This window comes from Hemicordylus capensis, chromosome 1 (assembly GCF_027244095.1).
Source record: "Hemicordylus capensis ecotype Gifberg chromosome 1, rHemCap1.1.pri, whole genome shotgun sequence".
In the NCBI taxonomy this organism is placed as follows: domain Eukaryota; kingdom Metazoa; phylum Chordata; class Lepidosauria; order Squamata; family Cordylidae; genus Hemicordylus; species Hemicordylus capensis.
Genome location: NC_069657.1, coordinates 101,983,382 through 102,001,493, shown reverse-complemented (window position 1 = coordinate 102,001,493; position 18,112 = coordinate 101,983,382). Strand labels below are relative to the sequence as shown.

The following is an 18,112-nucleotide window of genomic DNA, read 5'->3' as shown; positions in this document are numbered from 1 at the left end:
GTGAGAACCAGTGGGACACAGTCATCCCTGGGTATAAACTCTACAGAAAGGACAGGGAGGGGTGCATTGGAGGTGGAGTAGCACTGTATGTTAAAGAAGGGATAGAATCTAACAAGCTTGAAAACCTAGGTGGACTGGAGACCTCCACAGAAACCCTGTGGGTGACTATACAAGGCCGGAAAGGGAAAGTGCTACTGGGGATGGGCTGTCGCCCTCCGGATCAAAACACCGACAGTGACTGGGAGTTGCAGGACGAAATCAGGGAGGCGTCAAGGAGAGGCAGGGCTGTAATTATGGGTGACTTCAATTACCCACACACAGACTGGGTAAATTCACAGTCAGGTCAGGACAAAGAGGTCAAATTTCAAGATACACTAAATGACTGTGCCCTGGAACAGCTGGTCATGGAACCAACTAGAGAGAAGGCGACCTTGGATCTAATTCTGAGTGACACCCAGGACCTGGTGCGTGATGTCAGTGTCATCGACCCTTTAGGGAACACTGACCACAGTGCCATCAAATTCAGCATACATGCGGGGAGAGAATCACCAAGGATGTCTAACACGGACATTTTGAATTTCAGAAGAGGAAACTTCTCCAAAATGAGGAGTGTGGTGAAAAGAAAGCTGAGGGGGGGAAATCAGGAGAGTCACTTCGCTCCAGAGTGCATGGAGTTTACTCAAAGCCACAATACTAGAAGCCCAGTTAGACTGTAAACCCCAAAGGAGGAAAGATACCACTAAGTCCAGGAGGATGCCAGCATGGCTCACGGGTACCGTCAAAGAAGCCATAAAAGGGAAGAAGACTTCCTTCCAAAATTGGAGGGCCTGTCCAAATGAAGAGAACAGAAAGGAACACAAACTCTGGCAAAAGAAAGGCAAGGTGACAATAAGGGAGGCAAAAAGAGAGTTTGAGGAACATTTAGCCAAAAGTATCAAGGGGAATAACAAAAACTTCTTTAAGTACATCAGAAGCAGGAAACCTGCCAGAGAGGTGGTTGGGCCATTAGACAATGACAGAGTGAAAGGGATTATTAAGGAGAATATGGAAGTTGCAGAGAAGCTAAATGAGTTCTTTGCATCTGTCTTCACGGCAGAGGATACTGAGCATATACCTGTTCCTGAGCCAGGCTTTTTAGAGATGGAGGCTAGGGAGCTGAGTCAGATAGTAGTGACAATAGATGATGTACTAAACTGTCTGGAAAAACTGAAAGCTAACAAATCACCAGGGCCAGATGGCATCCATCCAAGAGTCCTCAAAGAACTCAAATGTGAAATTGCCGACCTCCTTGCTAAAATTTTCAACTTATCCCTGAAATCGGGCTCTGTACCAGAGGACTGGAGAGTAGCAAATGTAACACCGATTTTCAAAAAGGGACCCAGGGGCGATCCGGGAAATTACAGGCCAGTTAGTCTAACGTCCGTTCCAGGCAAATTGATGGAAAGCATCCTCAAGGATAAAATTGTAAAGCACCTAGAAGAACAGGCTCTGTTGGGAGTGAGCCAGCATGGCTTCTGCAAAGGTAAATCTTGCCTCACCAACCTTTTGGACTTCTTTGAGGGTGTCAATGAGTGTGTGGATCAAGGTGATCTAGTTGACACAGTATACCTGGACTTCCAAAAAGCTTATGACAAAGTTCCTCATCAAAGACTCCTGAGAAAACTTAGTGGTTATGCAGGGGTGTATCAAGGGGTAGGGCAGGCAGGGCACGTGCCCTGGGCGCCACCTGAGGGGGGCGCCATTTTGTAAAATTAATTTTTTTAAAAAAAATTGCTGCCAAACCAAAATGGCCACTGTGCATGCTCAAATGGCCTCTGTGAGGCCCTAGGTCTTGCCAGGCCTTGCAGAGGCCATTTGAGCATGTGCGGTGGCCATTTTGTTTTCAGTGGCCATTTTTAAAAAAATGATTTTTAGGAATGGCCACTGCACATGCTCAAATATTCCCTGCAAGGCCCTAGAGGCCAGCCGGGGGCGGGGGGAGGATCCTTTGCAAAAAAAAAAAACCCAGCCTTTAGGAAGCCCCCCAAAGGGGCTACTGGTAAAAAAATAATAATATATAATATAAGTCACTGTACACATATTCAGATTGGCACATGTACAGAGAATCAGGGCTTGTGAATACTGAGCTGATGCTTATGAGCTAGGATTGTATTCATTTGCTCTTACTTTGCTTCTTGTGATAAGTGAGTTAAATGTGATGTCTTGCTAATATGGCTATTAATGGTGAATTTTTCTTTGAATCAGTGTGAAATTCTTAATATTAAGGCCCACTGGGAATTTCTTGCTCTCTTTCTCTCATTTTAACTGTCTTTCTGAAAGACTAGAATATATTCCAAGCAGTGACACAGTTTACTCTGCATATCCTTTAATTATTTACAGAGTATCTGGGAAAAGTCAAATTCTCCATTTATTTTTAAAACTTATGTAATGGTGATGCTACAATACATAGTAGAGAATTAGATAGGCACTTCTGTTTAGTTTTCCAAGTACACCTCCACATAGTATTTGGGTATTTCATGAGCCCCAGCATACTGAAATTTGTAGTTTTCCAGCATTTTTTGGTCTGGCTAAGTCCACTGCTAAAATAGTTTTTGAAAGATTAAAAGATTAACGAGCCTGACTTGTATTTTTCAGCTGATATTATGGTAAAGTTATCTGAAAGATGGGTGTCAGATGCTTGGACAGGGGGCGCAATTTCAGTGTTTGCCCTAGGCGCTATTTTCCCTAGATACGCCTCTACGGTTATGGGATAAGGGGACAGGTACATGTGTGGATTGCTAACTGGCTGAAAGACAGGAAACAGAGGGTAGGTATAAATTGAGAGTTTTCACAATGGAGGGAAGTAAGATGTGGGGTCCCCCAGGGATCTGTACTGGAACCGGTGCTTTTTAATTTATTCATAAATGATCTAGAAGCAGGGGTAAGTAGCAAGGTGGCCAAATTCACAGATGATACCAAACCCTTCCGGGTAGTGAAATCCAAATGGATTGTGAGCAGCTCCAAAAGGATCTCTCCAAACTGGGGGAGTGGGTGACAAAATGGCAAATGCAGTTCAGTGTTAGCAAGTGTAAACTGATGCACATTGGGACGAAAAGCCCCAACTTCAAGTATATGCTGATGGGATCCAAGCTGTCGGTGACAGACCAGGAGAGGGATCTTGGGGTCGTGGTGGACAGCTCGTTGAAAGTGTCGACTCAATGTGCGGCAGCTGTGAAAAAGGCCAATTCCATGCTAGGGATCATTAGAAAGGGGACTGAAAATAAAACGGCTAATATAATGCCCTTATACAAAACTATGGTGGAACCACACTTGGAGTACTGTGTACAATTCTGGTCAACACATCTTTAAAAAGACATTGTTGAACTGGAAAAGGTGCAGAAGAGGGCAACCAAGATGATCAGGGGCCTAGAGCACCTTTCTTATGAGGCAAGACTACAACACCTGGGGCTTTTTAGCTTAGAAAAAAGACAACTGTGGGAAGACATGATAGAGGTCTATAAAATCATGCATGGTTTGGAGAATTTGAAGAGAGAGAAATTCTTTTCCCTCTCACACAACACTAGAACCAGGGGTCACTCCATGAAATTGATTGCCAGGAGGTCTAGGACCAACAAATGGAAGTACTTTTTCACACAACGCGTGATCCACTTGTGGAACTTTCTGCCACAGGACATAGTGACAGCCAACAACCTGGATGGCCTTAAGAGGGGTTTGGATAACTTCATGGAGGAGAGGTCCACCAATGGCTACAAGTCGGAGGGCTGTGGGCCACCTCTAGTCTCAAAAGGCAGGGTGGCTCTGAGAACCAGTTGCAGGGGAGAAATGGCCGGAGAGAGGGCACGCCCTCAACTCCTGCTTGTGGCTTCCAGCAGCATCTGGTGGGCCACTGTGAGAAGCAGGATGCTGGACTAGATGGGCCTTGTGCCTGATCCAGCAGGGCTGCTCTTATGTTCATGTTGCCATTGCAGAATGTTTTTGCCTCCCTCAGTGGCCTTTTCCTCCTTCCTTCTCTTTGGCAGCAGGAGTAAACTTGGGAAATGTAGTTTGGTTTCCAATAGTGGCATTGCAACAGATTATTGTCTGCTTTTAAGTATGAGCTGCCCATCCTTTGCAATAGAATGCCAAATAAAGGCTCAGATAAGTTCAACTGACAACACAAAGATAAGATGTTGGCTAACTGTATTCATAGAAGTGATATTTACCTTCTTGAAGATCCATCTTTTTATTTTCTGGACCACACAGTTTTTGTGTCAAGCTACACTGTTGCATTTCCTTATCTAACTGGAGGAAAATATTGGTTTTAGTGGAGACATACTGAATGTACTATCTGAAGAATAAAAGGTCTAATTAAGAACTAACATGATGACAGGGAATGCAAAAAAAAAAAAAAAGGCGGGTCAGTAGACCTTGAACCAATAAATATGGAAGATATAGAAGACCCACTGGAAAGACAAAATTCCAGGCCAATAACATATTAACCAATGAATTCAACCTGAGTTCTGGAACTCACCACAATTGCCCATTATCAGCCCTGCTGTTCCTATTGGAATAGAACCACTTGCTGAAGCAAAAAGGCAAGATAAAGAAATAAAAGGGAGTTAAAGTACAAGGGCAAGAGTTTAAAATCTCTGTTTGCAAATGGTATTATGTTATGTTATCTTTGATTAATATTGAGGATAACTTATCAAAAGTACTACAGCCAATTAACAAGATTGGGGATATATCAGGATACAAACAACCAATCTAAAACAGAATTGTTATCAGTTAAAGTTAAATTTTACAGTTAAAGAAAAGATAGCTAAATGTCAAAATTCAAAGTGGTCAGACGAACCTGTAAGATATTTGGGTATATATCTAACAGCGCATAAAATTAATTGTTTGAGCATGACTATGGTATGCTATGGAAAGAACTACCAAAGGAGCTGGAACATTGTTCTATGTTAAATATCTCCTGGACAGAGAGGATCAATACAATGAAGATGAACCTAATACCTAAATATTTATACATATTAAGGAATATTCCAGTGAAAATGCCAACGAAGAAGCTAAACAAGTGGCAGAAATTAGTAACTGGTTTTATATGGAATAATAGGAACATAGGAAGCTGCCATATACTAAGTCAGACCCTTGGTCCATCTAGCTCAGTATTGTCTACAGAAACTGGCAGTGGCTTCTCCAAGGTTGTAGGCAGAAATCTATCTCAGCCCTATCTTGGAGATGTCAGGGAGGGAACTTGGAACCTTCTGCTCTTCCCAGAGAGGCTCCATCCCCTAAAGTGAATATCTTACAGTGCTCACATCAAGTCTCCTATTCATATGCAACTAGATACTTAATTAGATACTGTTTTAATTGTGTTTTAATAGTTTTAACTTTTAAAATTTTAATTGTTGAAATGTTTTAATCTTTTATTGGTTGTTTTATTGTCTTGTAAACCATCCAGAGAACTTGCATTTTGGGTGGTATAGAAATATGTTAAATAATAAAGAATAATAATAAACTAGGGTGGACCGTGCTTAGCTAAGGGGACAACCAAGCTTGCGACCAGCTTTCCCCTGTATGAGGAATGACCACAGGTGTCACTGTTAAGAGACCACAGGTGTCGCTAGCTACTTTGCCGAGACAATAAAAAAAGGAGGTATTGCAGCACCAAATCTAATACTTTATTATAAAGCAATGAGATTGAAATTGGTTCTAAAATAGAAGACTGCAAAGGATACAGACACTTTTAAAGTTATTAACAAAAGGCATGTAAGGTACCATTAGATTATTGACTATGGGCAAGTGAATATTCTTATAGGAGGTCAAGTATGATGAATTATGACATCTATATATTAAATGAGTTAATGCAAAACTGAAGGAAATGTAAAAGTTTTGTAAGCCCAACTATTTCTCCTTTAGGTTCCTTTATTTTCAATCAATCCTTTAATAATACAGGTAGAGAATCAATTTGGGTCTGCAATAATATAACCAGATATGAAGATTTCTTTCAGAATTAAAAAAAAAAGTAAGTTATAATCTATTGACTTAAAGAATGAATGGTGGACTGGTTCTAGTATATAAGATTAAGAAGTTGTGTAGACAATGAAATTAGTAACAGACGACTGAGAACTGAATACAGAATTTGGAAGTCTGTTTAAAATCACTACATCAACTAAAGGAACATTCACAGTGCTTTATCCAATGCTATTAGACCATGAAATACAACATAGTGAGTACCTCAAAACTAGATGGGTGAACCTATTGGGGGTAAAGATAACAGAAAAAGAGTGGAATAATATTTTCAGTGCTCAAGCAATGAATGCTTTTTGTATTAATATGAAACAAAATTTCCTGAAAGGTTTGTATCAATGGTACATATCACCTAAAATTTAAGATATACAAGAGTTCTGTGTATGGGGATTTAAATGCAGACATTTTCCATATGCCATGGAGTTGCCCTGTGATTCATTTTGGAAGTAGGCATTAGACAATTTAGAGCAAAATGACAAAAATAATAATTGAAAGTTTGCCTAAAGTGGTTCTCTATTGGAATGTTTTGTAAATATCCCTTGTAAACTGAGAACATCAGGCCTTTTGACTGCTGCTAAAATGAAAAGTGAACAGAACCGACTGCAGCAGCTGAGTTTCAGCCAATCTCGAACTCAATTAATCTCCACTGGACCGTAAGCCAGTTCAAAGGGGCATGCTTGTAAAGGGGAATCCAGTGAAGACTCCCCTTTATAAGCAAAGGAGAGAACCTTGCCTACCTTTTAAAAAACCTAGTAGGGGCAGCGAGAGGACAGCATGGAGATGGCGGTGCGGTAGCAACACGGCTGCTCCAAACTCTCCGAACCAGGTCCAGTTCCGGTCTCCATGCAAGAATATGAATACGACTAATATTTATATACCACTTTTCAACAAACATTCCCAAAGCATTTTACATAGATAAAAATAGATAAATAAAGTGTTTCCTTTCCCCAAAGGATCACAATCTAAAAAAGAAACATAAGATAGTCAGCAGCAACAGCCACAGGAGAGATGCTGTGCTGGCGATGGATAGGGCCAGTTGCTGTCCCCCTGCTAAATAAAGAGAATCTCCACTTTAAAAAGGTGCCTCAGTTAGTAGGGGTCAGAATGAGCCATCTCAGACGACAGGTGCCCTCCCACTGCTCCATTAGTATGCCCCCCCCACGTAGGTAGCATTCCTTTCTTTGCTTGTAAAGGGAATCCTCACCAGATTCCCCTTTACAAGCATGCCCCCTCGAACCACCAAACCGATTCCATTAGAGCCGGGGTCAGTTCGGCTCGAACTCAGACCAGCATGCCTTTTGGGAGGGTCCGGTTTTGTTCAAGTCTGAACAAGTCAAACTGGGCTAGTTCTATTTGCGGAAAAAGAACCCATTCTGCACATCCCTACTTTCTGTACTCAGTGGGGTCCACTTGTCAAGTTTTGCAAGATAAAATTTGATTTGGATTTTAATGTTAATGCTAAGCTGGTATTATGAATTCTGTAATATTTTATTATGGTTATGTGAGTACGATTGTTTAGAAAACATGTTGTGTTTTCTAAACAATCATATTTCTGTATTTTCTACCAAGTATTTTTGTACTGTAAATTTAAAAAATTAAACAAGTATTGTCCTGAGGATAAAACAGATTTCCAGCACACAAGCCACAATATTTCATCATAAAAATGAAATTCTCCCTCCATTAACTGCAACAGAAAGTGCCAGCTGAAACATGGTTATATAAGTGTCATGGATATATACTGTGACAATGTCACAGGCATTAGCACATGGATACTGCCTGTGATATTGCTTGTCACAAGCAACATACATCTCCCACCTTGTCTACGCATTTTATTTTATTGAAATGTGCATATTCCACTCGTCAGCTTACAACATAAAGCCTTATAATGGATTAGAAACAAAAACTAAACTAAATTATGTAATATTATATTGCATTTTGTTTTTAGTTACTATTTGGTGGTGACTGTTTTACGATTGAATACCATTGCAGAGAAGATTTCGATTTACCTTCAGAATTAGATCTGCGGAAGAGAATCAGGTAAAAGGGCATGAAAGAAACTTACTTCCAGAGAATGCTGGCAGGCAATAGAAAATATGCTCAGCAAAAGATGTCTATTTCCTTTACTCTGAACCTCTTTGTTCTCCACTGATCCCAGCATCCAGTCCTAGTAATCTGATGAGCAATTTTGAGGGTTACCAGAACTTATTTGGAGCCACAATAGCCTATCTGGGACTCACAGATATAAATTCATGTAAAAAGAGGCATTTAGCGATAGACATATTGTGGTGATAACTCTTAAAAGCTTAAGTGGTCTTGAGTTATTATGAGAACCCACAGAAAGACTGTTATTTAGGATTATTTTACTGGATCTTTGTATTAGAAAAGATGTACAGGATTTGAATTTAATAACCCCATAAATGAGACAAATGCAGAAAGCCTTTATATCATGAAGAGAGAAAACACTGCAAAATACTACTGGACATAAGCATGTCAAAGACAACTGAGTTATCAATCAACATTAGAAAAGAAGGAGTTCACAGTTAATTATCAAGCCTCTAAGGAAGACAGCATCAAGTTCATTATCTTTTTTCAGTGCCTCACATATAGCCTTTAAAGACAGGGTGTACAAGACATCAGAATGTATCTTAACTTGCCCCTGAAGATTTTCACTACTGCATCCAAAAGCACATAGAAGAGATTAAATTAAACCAGGAGGATAGAGGGCCCATTCTAGAACTGCACTGGAAATGTGCTAGACTAGAGGGATAAATTTCTCTCTGTACTTGTGATCTGGGAAGGAGCCTGTCAAGGCCACATCAAAGCCATGGGCAAACCACAGTTAAGCCATGCAAATTGGGTCCCCCACCCTGCCTCTCACAATACAGCTTTGGATCATTCAGTGAAACATAAGGTAGACACCAGCAACAATCACTGGAGGAATGCTGTGCTGAGATTGGATAGGGCCAATTGTTTTCCCCCTGCTAAATATAAGAGAATCACCACTTTAAAAGTGTCTCTTGCTCAGTTAGCATGGCTTTATTGGAATGCAGGTCTTGCTTGAAGACCTACCAAAATCATGGTTCCAGACAAGGACAAGGTGGTTGAGTGTTGATAGAACAGGAAAATGGGAACCCAACAGATTATATAACATCTGTTTCTTGCCACAGTCCAAATACAACTACCACCACAGTAAATTTCCCTCTTGGGTTTTTCTTTTTTGGTAGTATAAATATCTAGTATTTAAGAATATATTATACACAGGCTTAGATGAGTGAGAGGTTGTTTTTTTTTAAATTTAGTTTTCTGTATTACCTGTAATAATATCAATGAGGGAACTCAGAAATCTTTGAAATCAAAAGCTTGTATAAATAATAGTGTTAAATGTAATTTAATCTGTGGATCAATCAAATACCTTATTAAGGTAGTGTAAATAGGTGCTTTGAGTCCATCCATTATACATTATATAATGTATAATAGTCCATCCATTAGACTCTACATTATATAATGGTAGAGTCATGCAGTGTAAACAGTAACATGTAGCATTTGCATTTAATGTAAGATTGCTTTTTGTTTGTTTTGAGAACTGGCTCCCAAACTGTTCAGGGAACCAGACATCTAAAAGAGTCTAGTACTGGCAGGTGAAGCAAGTGTTAAGTTCTCCCTTCTACAGATTCCTTCCCCACAGGCATTCCTTCCTGATATAGTTATGGCACCTTGGCAAAATCAGATTGGAAACACATATTTGCTGAGGTATCATGCAATTTCACCCTTAGAAAACTGGCAATCACCAGTTTTAGAATAATGGAATCAATAAGTTTTCATTGGAGCTATCTTGTTAATGCAAAGCAATTCTCTCAAGAGTCCCAGTGCATGTTGGGTTATAGAAGATGAGCTTTGATATACTAATCTGTTCAGCAGATCATCTCGGTCAGTAGTCAGTGAGAACAAAGATTTCTAATGCATTTACCAAAGTGGGTTCTAACTCCGACCAATTTATGCAGAGATCGATTTATAAGTTTTTAATGAACTTAATCTCCAACAGGCTCCTGTTCAGAGTTTTGTTTTTTGTTTTTTAATAAGTAGTTCCTGCCACAGCCCACTACATAGTTAATGGTTAACACAAGTTTCTCTGACAGAGGAATACTACAAGGAACAGAGCTTACAGGCAGGCAGTTGTGTTTACAGGCTTGCTAGTTTTTCATTTATTTATTGTGCAATATAAATAAGTAAACAAAAAGCAATCTTACATTAAATGCAAATGCTACATGTTACTGTTTACACTGCATGACTCTACCATTATATAATGTACGGATGGACTCAAAACACCTATTTACACTACCTTAATAAGGTATTTTATCTGTAATCTTTGATCAGTAGTAAATTCAACCCAAACAAACACTATCATTTTCTATATTATAAATCATTTAGTCTTCCCTACTGCAGAGACTGATATTTGCAAAACACTGGGAAGCCATCTTGCTGCAACCAGGTATTGCACTTGATCATATAGACATCAAAGAAACCATTTCTATATAGCTGAACACCACCAACATACAAAACAGAATCAAAAATATAAATGAGCACCTAGTATCTCAGTAATTGTCTGTTACCATTTTCCAAAATACACCAAGCAATCAATCACATAATCACCATATGGATAAAATTACCATTGGGGGTTATGCACAATCAACATATCCCATTACTGCTCCTATATAAAATAATTCCAAAGACGTTAAATATGATTGTTCAAATAAAACACACACACACAAAAACACTTTGCGTTTCGAGGATAACTATCCGTTTCTAAACTTCAAATAAGTTCCAAAAAGTGAGGTGATTTGATAGCCCATGATGTTCACGTCATAGATCATGAGAACTGACGTCCAATCTGAGATACAGTTCTGGCTTATAAAATCATGATCATAGGAACACAATTTGGCTAGGTCTCCCATATTCCAATGCACTACTTGTGTGTTGGCTGATGGCAATAGAAAAACCTGCAGATTAGTGTGACAGCAATATTTAAGAAGAATTTGGTAACATGCAGCTGAGCATATGGTGAGTGCTGTTACCTACACAACCTAAGAAGTAGCGTATTGGAGCATGGAGGACCTAACCAACTATAACCATGGTTATGGTTAGGTAAGCCAGTACAATATCTCAAACTGGACATCACATCTCATGCCCACATGGTGTGAACATCATGAGCCATTAAATCTCCTCATTTTCTGGAGCTCAGTTGGAGCCGACACACCCATAATTATCCTGTAAAGTGAAGGGTTTTTTGCTTTAACTGGATTCCTTTGTTTGTTTAATGGGAGGGTGTAGGTGGCGTAAGAAACGTCAGAGAGGGGCTGTATTCAATAAATGAATATTGCCCCCTCCCAATTTTGTTTTCTGGTCCAGCAAGGAAAGAGGCTGGCTGGCAAGTGAGGTGGTGGAGGCAGCATCAAGAATACTAATATGACAAATATTTATCTTTTCAATCAAAGTTCCCAAAGCAGTTTACATTGATATAAATAAATAAATAGAATGGGTGGCCACTGGTGGCTGCTAGGGACCAGTGGTGACAATGGAGACTGGAGCGAGGCCATTACTTGCTTCATTTCTGTCAATCAGGTACCTTAAGTAGAGGCAGAATAAAACAGATGCAGATGCAGCTTACCCCCTCAAATGCTAGCCAAAGTTGCACCTGTTAAGTGTCTGCCTGTTGCCCAGCTGTTAAATGTCTTGGGTCCTCTGGACTTTACAAGGAACTCAGCAGCCCTTCACCCTCAGGAGGAAGGAAAATTGGCTTTGTGGCCATGAACATGAATTGTCCTTTTTGCTAAAACAGAGTTTGCCTTGGTTTGCATTTGGATGGGAGACTACATGCCAGCATGGCAAGATATTCCTCTTTGGGGATAAAGCTATAGGTCAGTGGGAAAGCATGCAGAAGGTTCCAAGTTCAATCCAGGTAGGGCTGAGAGAGAGTCCTGCTTGGAACCTTGGAGAGCCACTGTCAGTCAGTATATACAAATACTGAGCTAGATGGAGCAAGTGTCTGACTCAGTATAAAGCAGCTTCCTATGTTCCTATAAGGAACAAAGTTGGAAGGTGGTAAAAGCTGTACAGGAGCACTGAGGACCAACAGTTCAGAGATAAAATGAACAAAACAGAAGCAGTTAGAGGTAAGAAACAAAGCCTGTGTGATTTAGCCTGTTCTCACATTTACTTCAGATACATGAATTAAACAATTCAGTTGCAATCATTACCCTTTCTAGACATTTCTCCTTATTTGGGAGTGGGGAAACAGTTCCCCAGCCAGCCACGGCAGACCCTTTTCGCAGCTGTTTTGGGAGCAACAAGGGAAGAGGTTATTTACTCCCTGCTCCTTTCTCTGCCCACTCACTGAGGCGGTTCTCACAAGCAGCCAAGCCCAGGCTTAAACAGTCTAAATTTAAGAATCAGCCAAGCCCAGGTTAAGCACCCTTAACTCGGCTGCCAGGATTGTGCATCAGTGCGAGCTACTTGCAGGTTGCACTGACAAAAACAGGCGCCTAGAGCATCTGTTCTCTGAAGGAATACCCCATCCATATATTCCCATCCAGAACCAAACTCATTCCACACACAGATGAAAAAAGTTAGAGAGAACACTGGTTATAGAACCTTCTTTGTTATTAATTTGAAGAAATTCAAAACATTTATTTCAACTAACCCATGAAAGCACGTGAAATCAGATCATCTAAAAAGAGACCTTTTCCAAAGAGTGTCAGTCTGTGCAAAATACCTAATATGAAGGTAGTGAGCAAGGTAGCCTAATACCTGCATTATTAACTATTTTATAGAAGCTTGCAGCATTGCTAAGAAGTTTTCCAAAGAGGATTTGGGAGCAGTGATAATCTAGAAATGCCTGTATACTTGGATCTGGCTTCAACATATCTGTTCTGCCTGTACATTTAAAAATGTTAATTATTAAAATGATACCATGGGTGCCCAATGTTCTCTTCTCCAAAGAAACTGAAACCTGTCGTGGCTGCCCTGAACTTCCTACCACTTAGAAAAGAGGAAGCGAGAAACATTTTGATGCAGAGAATCAGTGGTATAATTCAGAGCAATTAAGGAAAATCCTGTTTCTGTTTAGAAAAGGATTGTAAAGATTTTTTGTGAAGGATACTTGATTACATAAAAACAAAAATTAAAAGCTACAATTATGTCTTTGGGTTTCGAGGCATGCTGAGTGAAGAAACAGACAGCATAATACATTGCACTTAAATGTAATCAAGACATACATAATTTCAGCTCATACCTACAGAACATGGAAATATATTTAATACCCCCTCCCCAATCAGAAATCAGCCTTTTGTTCATAATCACAGCTTACTGTTTTATTCTAACACTGTGTTCTCTCTTACTCAGGTTTTAAATAGAGGCTTTAGAACACAAAAAACTTTATTCAAGATTTCATCCAATGATAAGTTTTGTCTGAGGAGTGGAGAGCTATTAGAGACAGATAAACGAAACACCTTACCTATTGCAGTCCACATGAAGTAGGATGTGGGATGCGCTCAGTGACAATGCAATCTTGTGCCACTGTCCATCTGCTAGCCGATACGGAAATACCTCTGTTCTGGACTTCCCGTTAAATCTGTAGTGATATCTTATTTCATCTCTCAGGCCACTGCTTTCCAATTCAAAGTAACTGCATGTAAAACAAGAAGAATCAGCTCCATTTTGCTAAATGTACATCATTACAATGTGTGTTCCATGACTTAACCAAAACTGATGCAGTTAATAAATATTTTAGCCATATTCAGGATTTCAGCTTTATCACCCAGAATACTGGCTGACATGCAGACTGATGCTACATGTGCCAAATAATGTTTTGTGTGGGAAATAAAATGAGAGGCTATTTTGACTCATTCTCTTCTCCACTCTGGCCACCTCTGTGCCTCTCAAAGATATGTACCTGAGGTCTGTGAGATGCTCAGAGACATATTTTAGGGAGACACTCTTTTAGGCTGCAGAAGGAAGGGGGGTCAGCAACAATTGTCCCTCCTCCATTGCACATGCAAAACATTATTTGGAACATGTAGCATTAGTCTGGATGTCAGCCAGTGCCTCCAAAAAGAACCTGGAGTCTGAGCCTGCTTATTGAGGCTAGGAGCTGTTCATTTACCTTCTCAACACTAGTGTTCCCTGCAACAGGAATTCCCAGATGTTGACAATTACAGCTCCCATAACCCCCAGCCAAAAGCCATTGCAGCTGAGGATGCTGGAGCTGTAGTCAACAATACCAGTATAGTCAACAATCCCTGTTACAGGGAACACTGCTCAAGACTGTTTTTGCTGCAGGTGAAACATCTCCTGCACCTTATCACCCAAGAGCCCTCTTGGTTGCAATGGGTTGGACTGGCATCTTTCTCTCTTGCAGCTTCTCAAGTAAATAAAAGTAAGAGATCCCTCACCAACCGCTAGAGTTCTGTTCTGGCAAAACCTCGCCGTTGGTAAATTCACAGTTGGGGAGGTATTAAAGTCCATGGGAAACAGGGATTAGGGGGACCCATGACCACAAAAAGACCTAAAAGTAAAGGAAAAAATACCCCCCAAAATGCTACCAAAAAAAATCACCAAAACATCCTGTAATATCAAGAGTCGCCAAGAAGAATGAACAGATCGAACCTCTGGAAATTTTTTGAACTCCCAAAAATCACTCAAAAGCATTCTAAATTGGAAAGTGACAGCAAGGTCAGCAATGGTCACCAAGAGGAATGAGCAGATCGAACCTCTGAACCCCCCCAAATTGCTCAACTCCCCCCCAAAAAAATCACTAAAAAACCTCACCAATCGCAGATACTTGGGTCACGATTGGCAAGTCATTCACATACACTCAAAACCGTGGTTGACAAGGGATTATTGTAATAAAAAAATCATGTCAAGGGAACAACTGACAGTTCCCTTCAAAGGTGAATTGCTGTTCATTATTCTTACATCAGTCTGTCTGAACTGCTTCCTCTATCACAAAAGGCTAGTGTACTTTTGACAGGAACACAGACATAGAATGCTCAGTAATATATATCAGTTACAATTAATTCCACACAAAAATACTGTATGCACTGTGAAATGGAAACCCGTCAGACTTGTTCATGCAATAAATTACTGACTAGGAAGTTGTGCACAAATGCATGTCTGGCAACAGAAAGGAACAAAAATAAGTTCCTATCGCCTAACCAACTAAATACATATATAGGCCTGTTCAGACATCATGCGAAAACATGATTAAGCAATGATTTATCTGATTAAACTATGATTTGGTATATAACTATCATGAGTCTCAGGCTCATTCATTCCTGCTTCCCTGTCACACATGTGGGAAGGAAATTTGCTGATGCTGTTCTTGGTTTAAAACAAAACTGGTAATTGTCATTCTGGCCAAATTAGGCAAATCTCAGGTTATTCTAACCAGAGTTTGTAAATAAGCCAGGATATCAAACTGGGAATCTTGGCTGGAAATCCTAGCTTTTTCACAGGTTGCGATTTGAACAAATGGAAGTGCTGGATTCAGAAACAATAACACATCCAGATTTTTTAGAACAGGAATGAAAGCTGCACATATCTGCCCCACACCAATTTGAAAAAAGACTTTAAAACCGCCCACAAAATACATAAATGCAACCCACACCCAGCAAACTATCCAGAGAGAAATTAAAAAACATTACTGAAAATGCAAAACCAGAGGGATGTTGCTTCTCTTATTCAACAAAAGAAAAACAATAGGAAATGGCAACTTGGTTCTCAATAAAAGGATAGAGGAGAGTTGATAAAGGGAGCCCTAACTACACACACCCTAAAATGATTTAAAAATAACTATTTTAGTTTTGCTGTCACTCAGCAAGAAACACTGTCAGGCTTAAGAAGCTGCAAGATCTTCTAGTACTTCGCTGTCAAAAGAAAGCAATAAGGCAAGTGCTGTCAGTGAAGCACTATTTAGTATCTTAAACGTTCTATAATTGCCATCTCTTGTCAAGGCACAAAAAGAAATCACTTGGTAGGATTCTTTCTGTTCTTCAGATAAGTTTCACAGAAGAAGAAAAACACAATTCTAAAGTAAGGCAGGGGGAAGGGACAAAGAGCAATTGTATGGGGGAAGTCAACAACCTATTACTTCAGTGAGTAACCAATTTTGCTGAAGGGCTATTTTGAAAAAGTGAGGGGAAATGCTATTAGCTACAACCCACAAAAACTGACCTGCTAATAAGTTATGTTTTCACAAATTTCACTTTTTCCTTAACTGTTTCACTGTTTTGGCAACCAAGGACCAACTGGCACGTCTCAGCAGTTGAGATTTGGCACAGGAGTTTCCCATTGTAGACACACTTATGAGGGTTTTTTCTTGGGGCCAAAGTAGACATGACAGCACACTGTTCATAATCTGTTCCCACCACTCATATATAGAGTGAGGCTGGTAGGTCTTACTTAGCAGTAAAAGAAGAATGCAAGAGAAGAGTACTGAACCTTGCCCCCCCACACACACACACCCCATACATCCCTGCAGTTAGTTGCTTTAGCAACATTTTCCCCTTCCCAAAAAATCTGCAGTCAAGAAGTGAGAGAGATGCAGTGAACACCCAACTATGAGTTAAGGCACAGTTCAGCAAGCAGTCCTCTCCCATGAACTCCTTTTATTATTGAGCACAACTCATCCTGCAGTACCCATCCCGCAACCTGCTAACAGGAAGACACATGAAAGACAGCCCAGTCATGTCATGTTATTCCCTCAGGTTTTAAAAGAGTCAAATGTACAATCCTGTAAGGTGGAAGAAAAGCTATTTGTAATCCCTCTTCCAAAGAATTGAGCAAAACATGCATTTTTGGTTGTTAAAGGATAATGAACCACCTCTGGAAGGATCAGCAGAAGACATTACATAATGTCTTCAGACAACATATACTGTAGTGTCAGGTGTAACTATACTTGAACAAGGAGAGGGACAAATGGCCCAGGGCCCCAAGGCAGCAGGGACAGCTGCCTAGCTTGTCATTCTCCACTCGTCCCATCACACCACATAGGAGGCTGGCTCCTGATTGGAGAACTTATCCAGGCTTCAAGCAAGTACGAGCTCTCTCCAGAAAGGAAAGGGAAGGAGTGTCATGCAGTATCCCTGCCTCCTCCTGACTAGTGCTTAACATTAGGTCAACCCTAACTAGTGCTCAAGATCAGGCCTGGCTCAACAGTACGGAAAATACATCAGCCAACCAGTAAAGAAGAGGCAGAGGAAGAGTCGATCAAAACACTGAGAGTTACCTGGAGATGAAGAAGCAAGTCAGAGAACAGTCAAAGAAAGACAGAGCTGTAATAATAGGTGATTCCAATTACCCTCATATTAATTGATTAAGCGCCATCAAGTCAGTGTTGACTCTTAGCAACCACATAGTAGGGGTGTGCACAGAACCGTCTGGCCTGGCTCAGTTAGAGGCCAGACCGGCCTCGAATTGAACCAGACCAGTTCGGTCCGACCCCCATAGAACCCCCCCCCCCGGTCCAGTGGGGGTCCGCAATTTTTTTGAAAAAATTTAAAATGCATAATAAATACCTGTAGCCCCATTGTGGGGGCTTGCTGTAGGCAGCGGGGGGGGGGGTTCTCCATGAGGATTCCCCCTCCCCCCACCGGCCTCCCTCATCACCGCCCCGGACGGGTAAATGTAGTATTTTTGGCCCTTTCGCATCTACAGAGTGTCACAGGAAAAAACATTGTCCAAACAATTCTAATCTTTGCAGGTATAGACACATCATGGCATCTAAATATCCTTTCCAAGGCTTTCATTGTAGCCCTACCAAGTACTAGTCTGCCACATATTTCTTGACTGCTGGATCCTTTACTGTTGACGATCAATCCTAAAAGGCAGAAGCTATCCACCACTTCAATGTCTCTATGATCAATTCTGAGGCTAGTTGCTATACCCGTTGTCATTAGTTTAGTCTTCCTTACATTTAATTGTAGTCCCATTTTTTCACTGTGCTCCTTGACTTTAATTACTTGAGCTTGCAGATCATGCACATTCTCAGGTAGCAGAGTGGTGACCTCAGTGTACAGGTTATTGATGTTTCTTCCTCCAATTTTAAAAC

General features: G+C 40.5%; 1 protein-coding gene across 7 annotated transcripts in view; it reads right to left on the bottom strand.

Annotated features, from left to right (window-relative positions):
• Positions 1-18,112, bottom strand: part of NELL1 (neural EGFL like 1) — a 768,366-nt gene that overhangs the window by 603,353 nt on the left and 146,901 nt on the right. For all 7 annotated transcript variants that reach the window (XM_053266636.1, XM_053266637.1, XM_053266634.1 and 4 more), the window contains exon 4: positions 13,520-13,690. In XM_053266636.1, the coding sequence (XP_053122611.1) occupies positions 13,520-13,690 (171 nt within the window). The remainder of the gene's footprint in view (positions 1-13,519; positions 13,691-18,112) is intronic.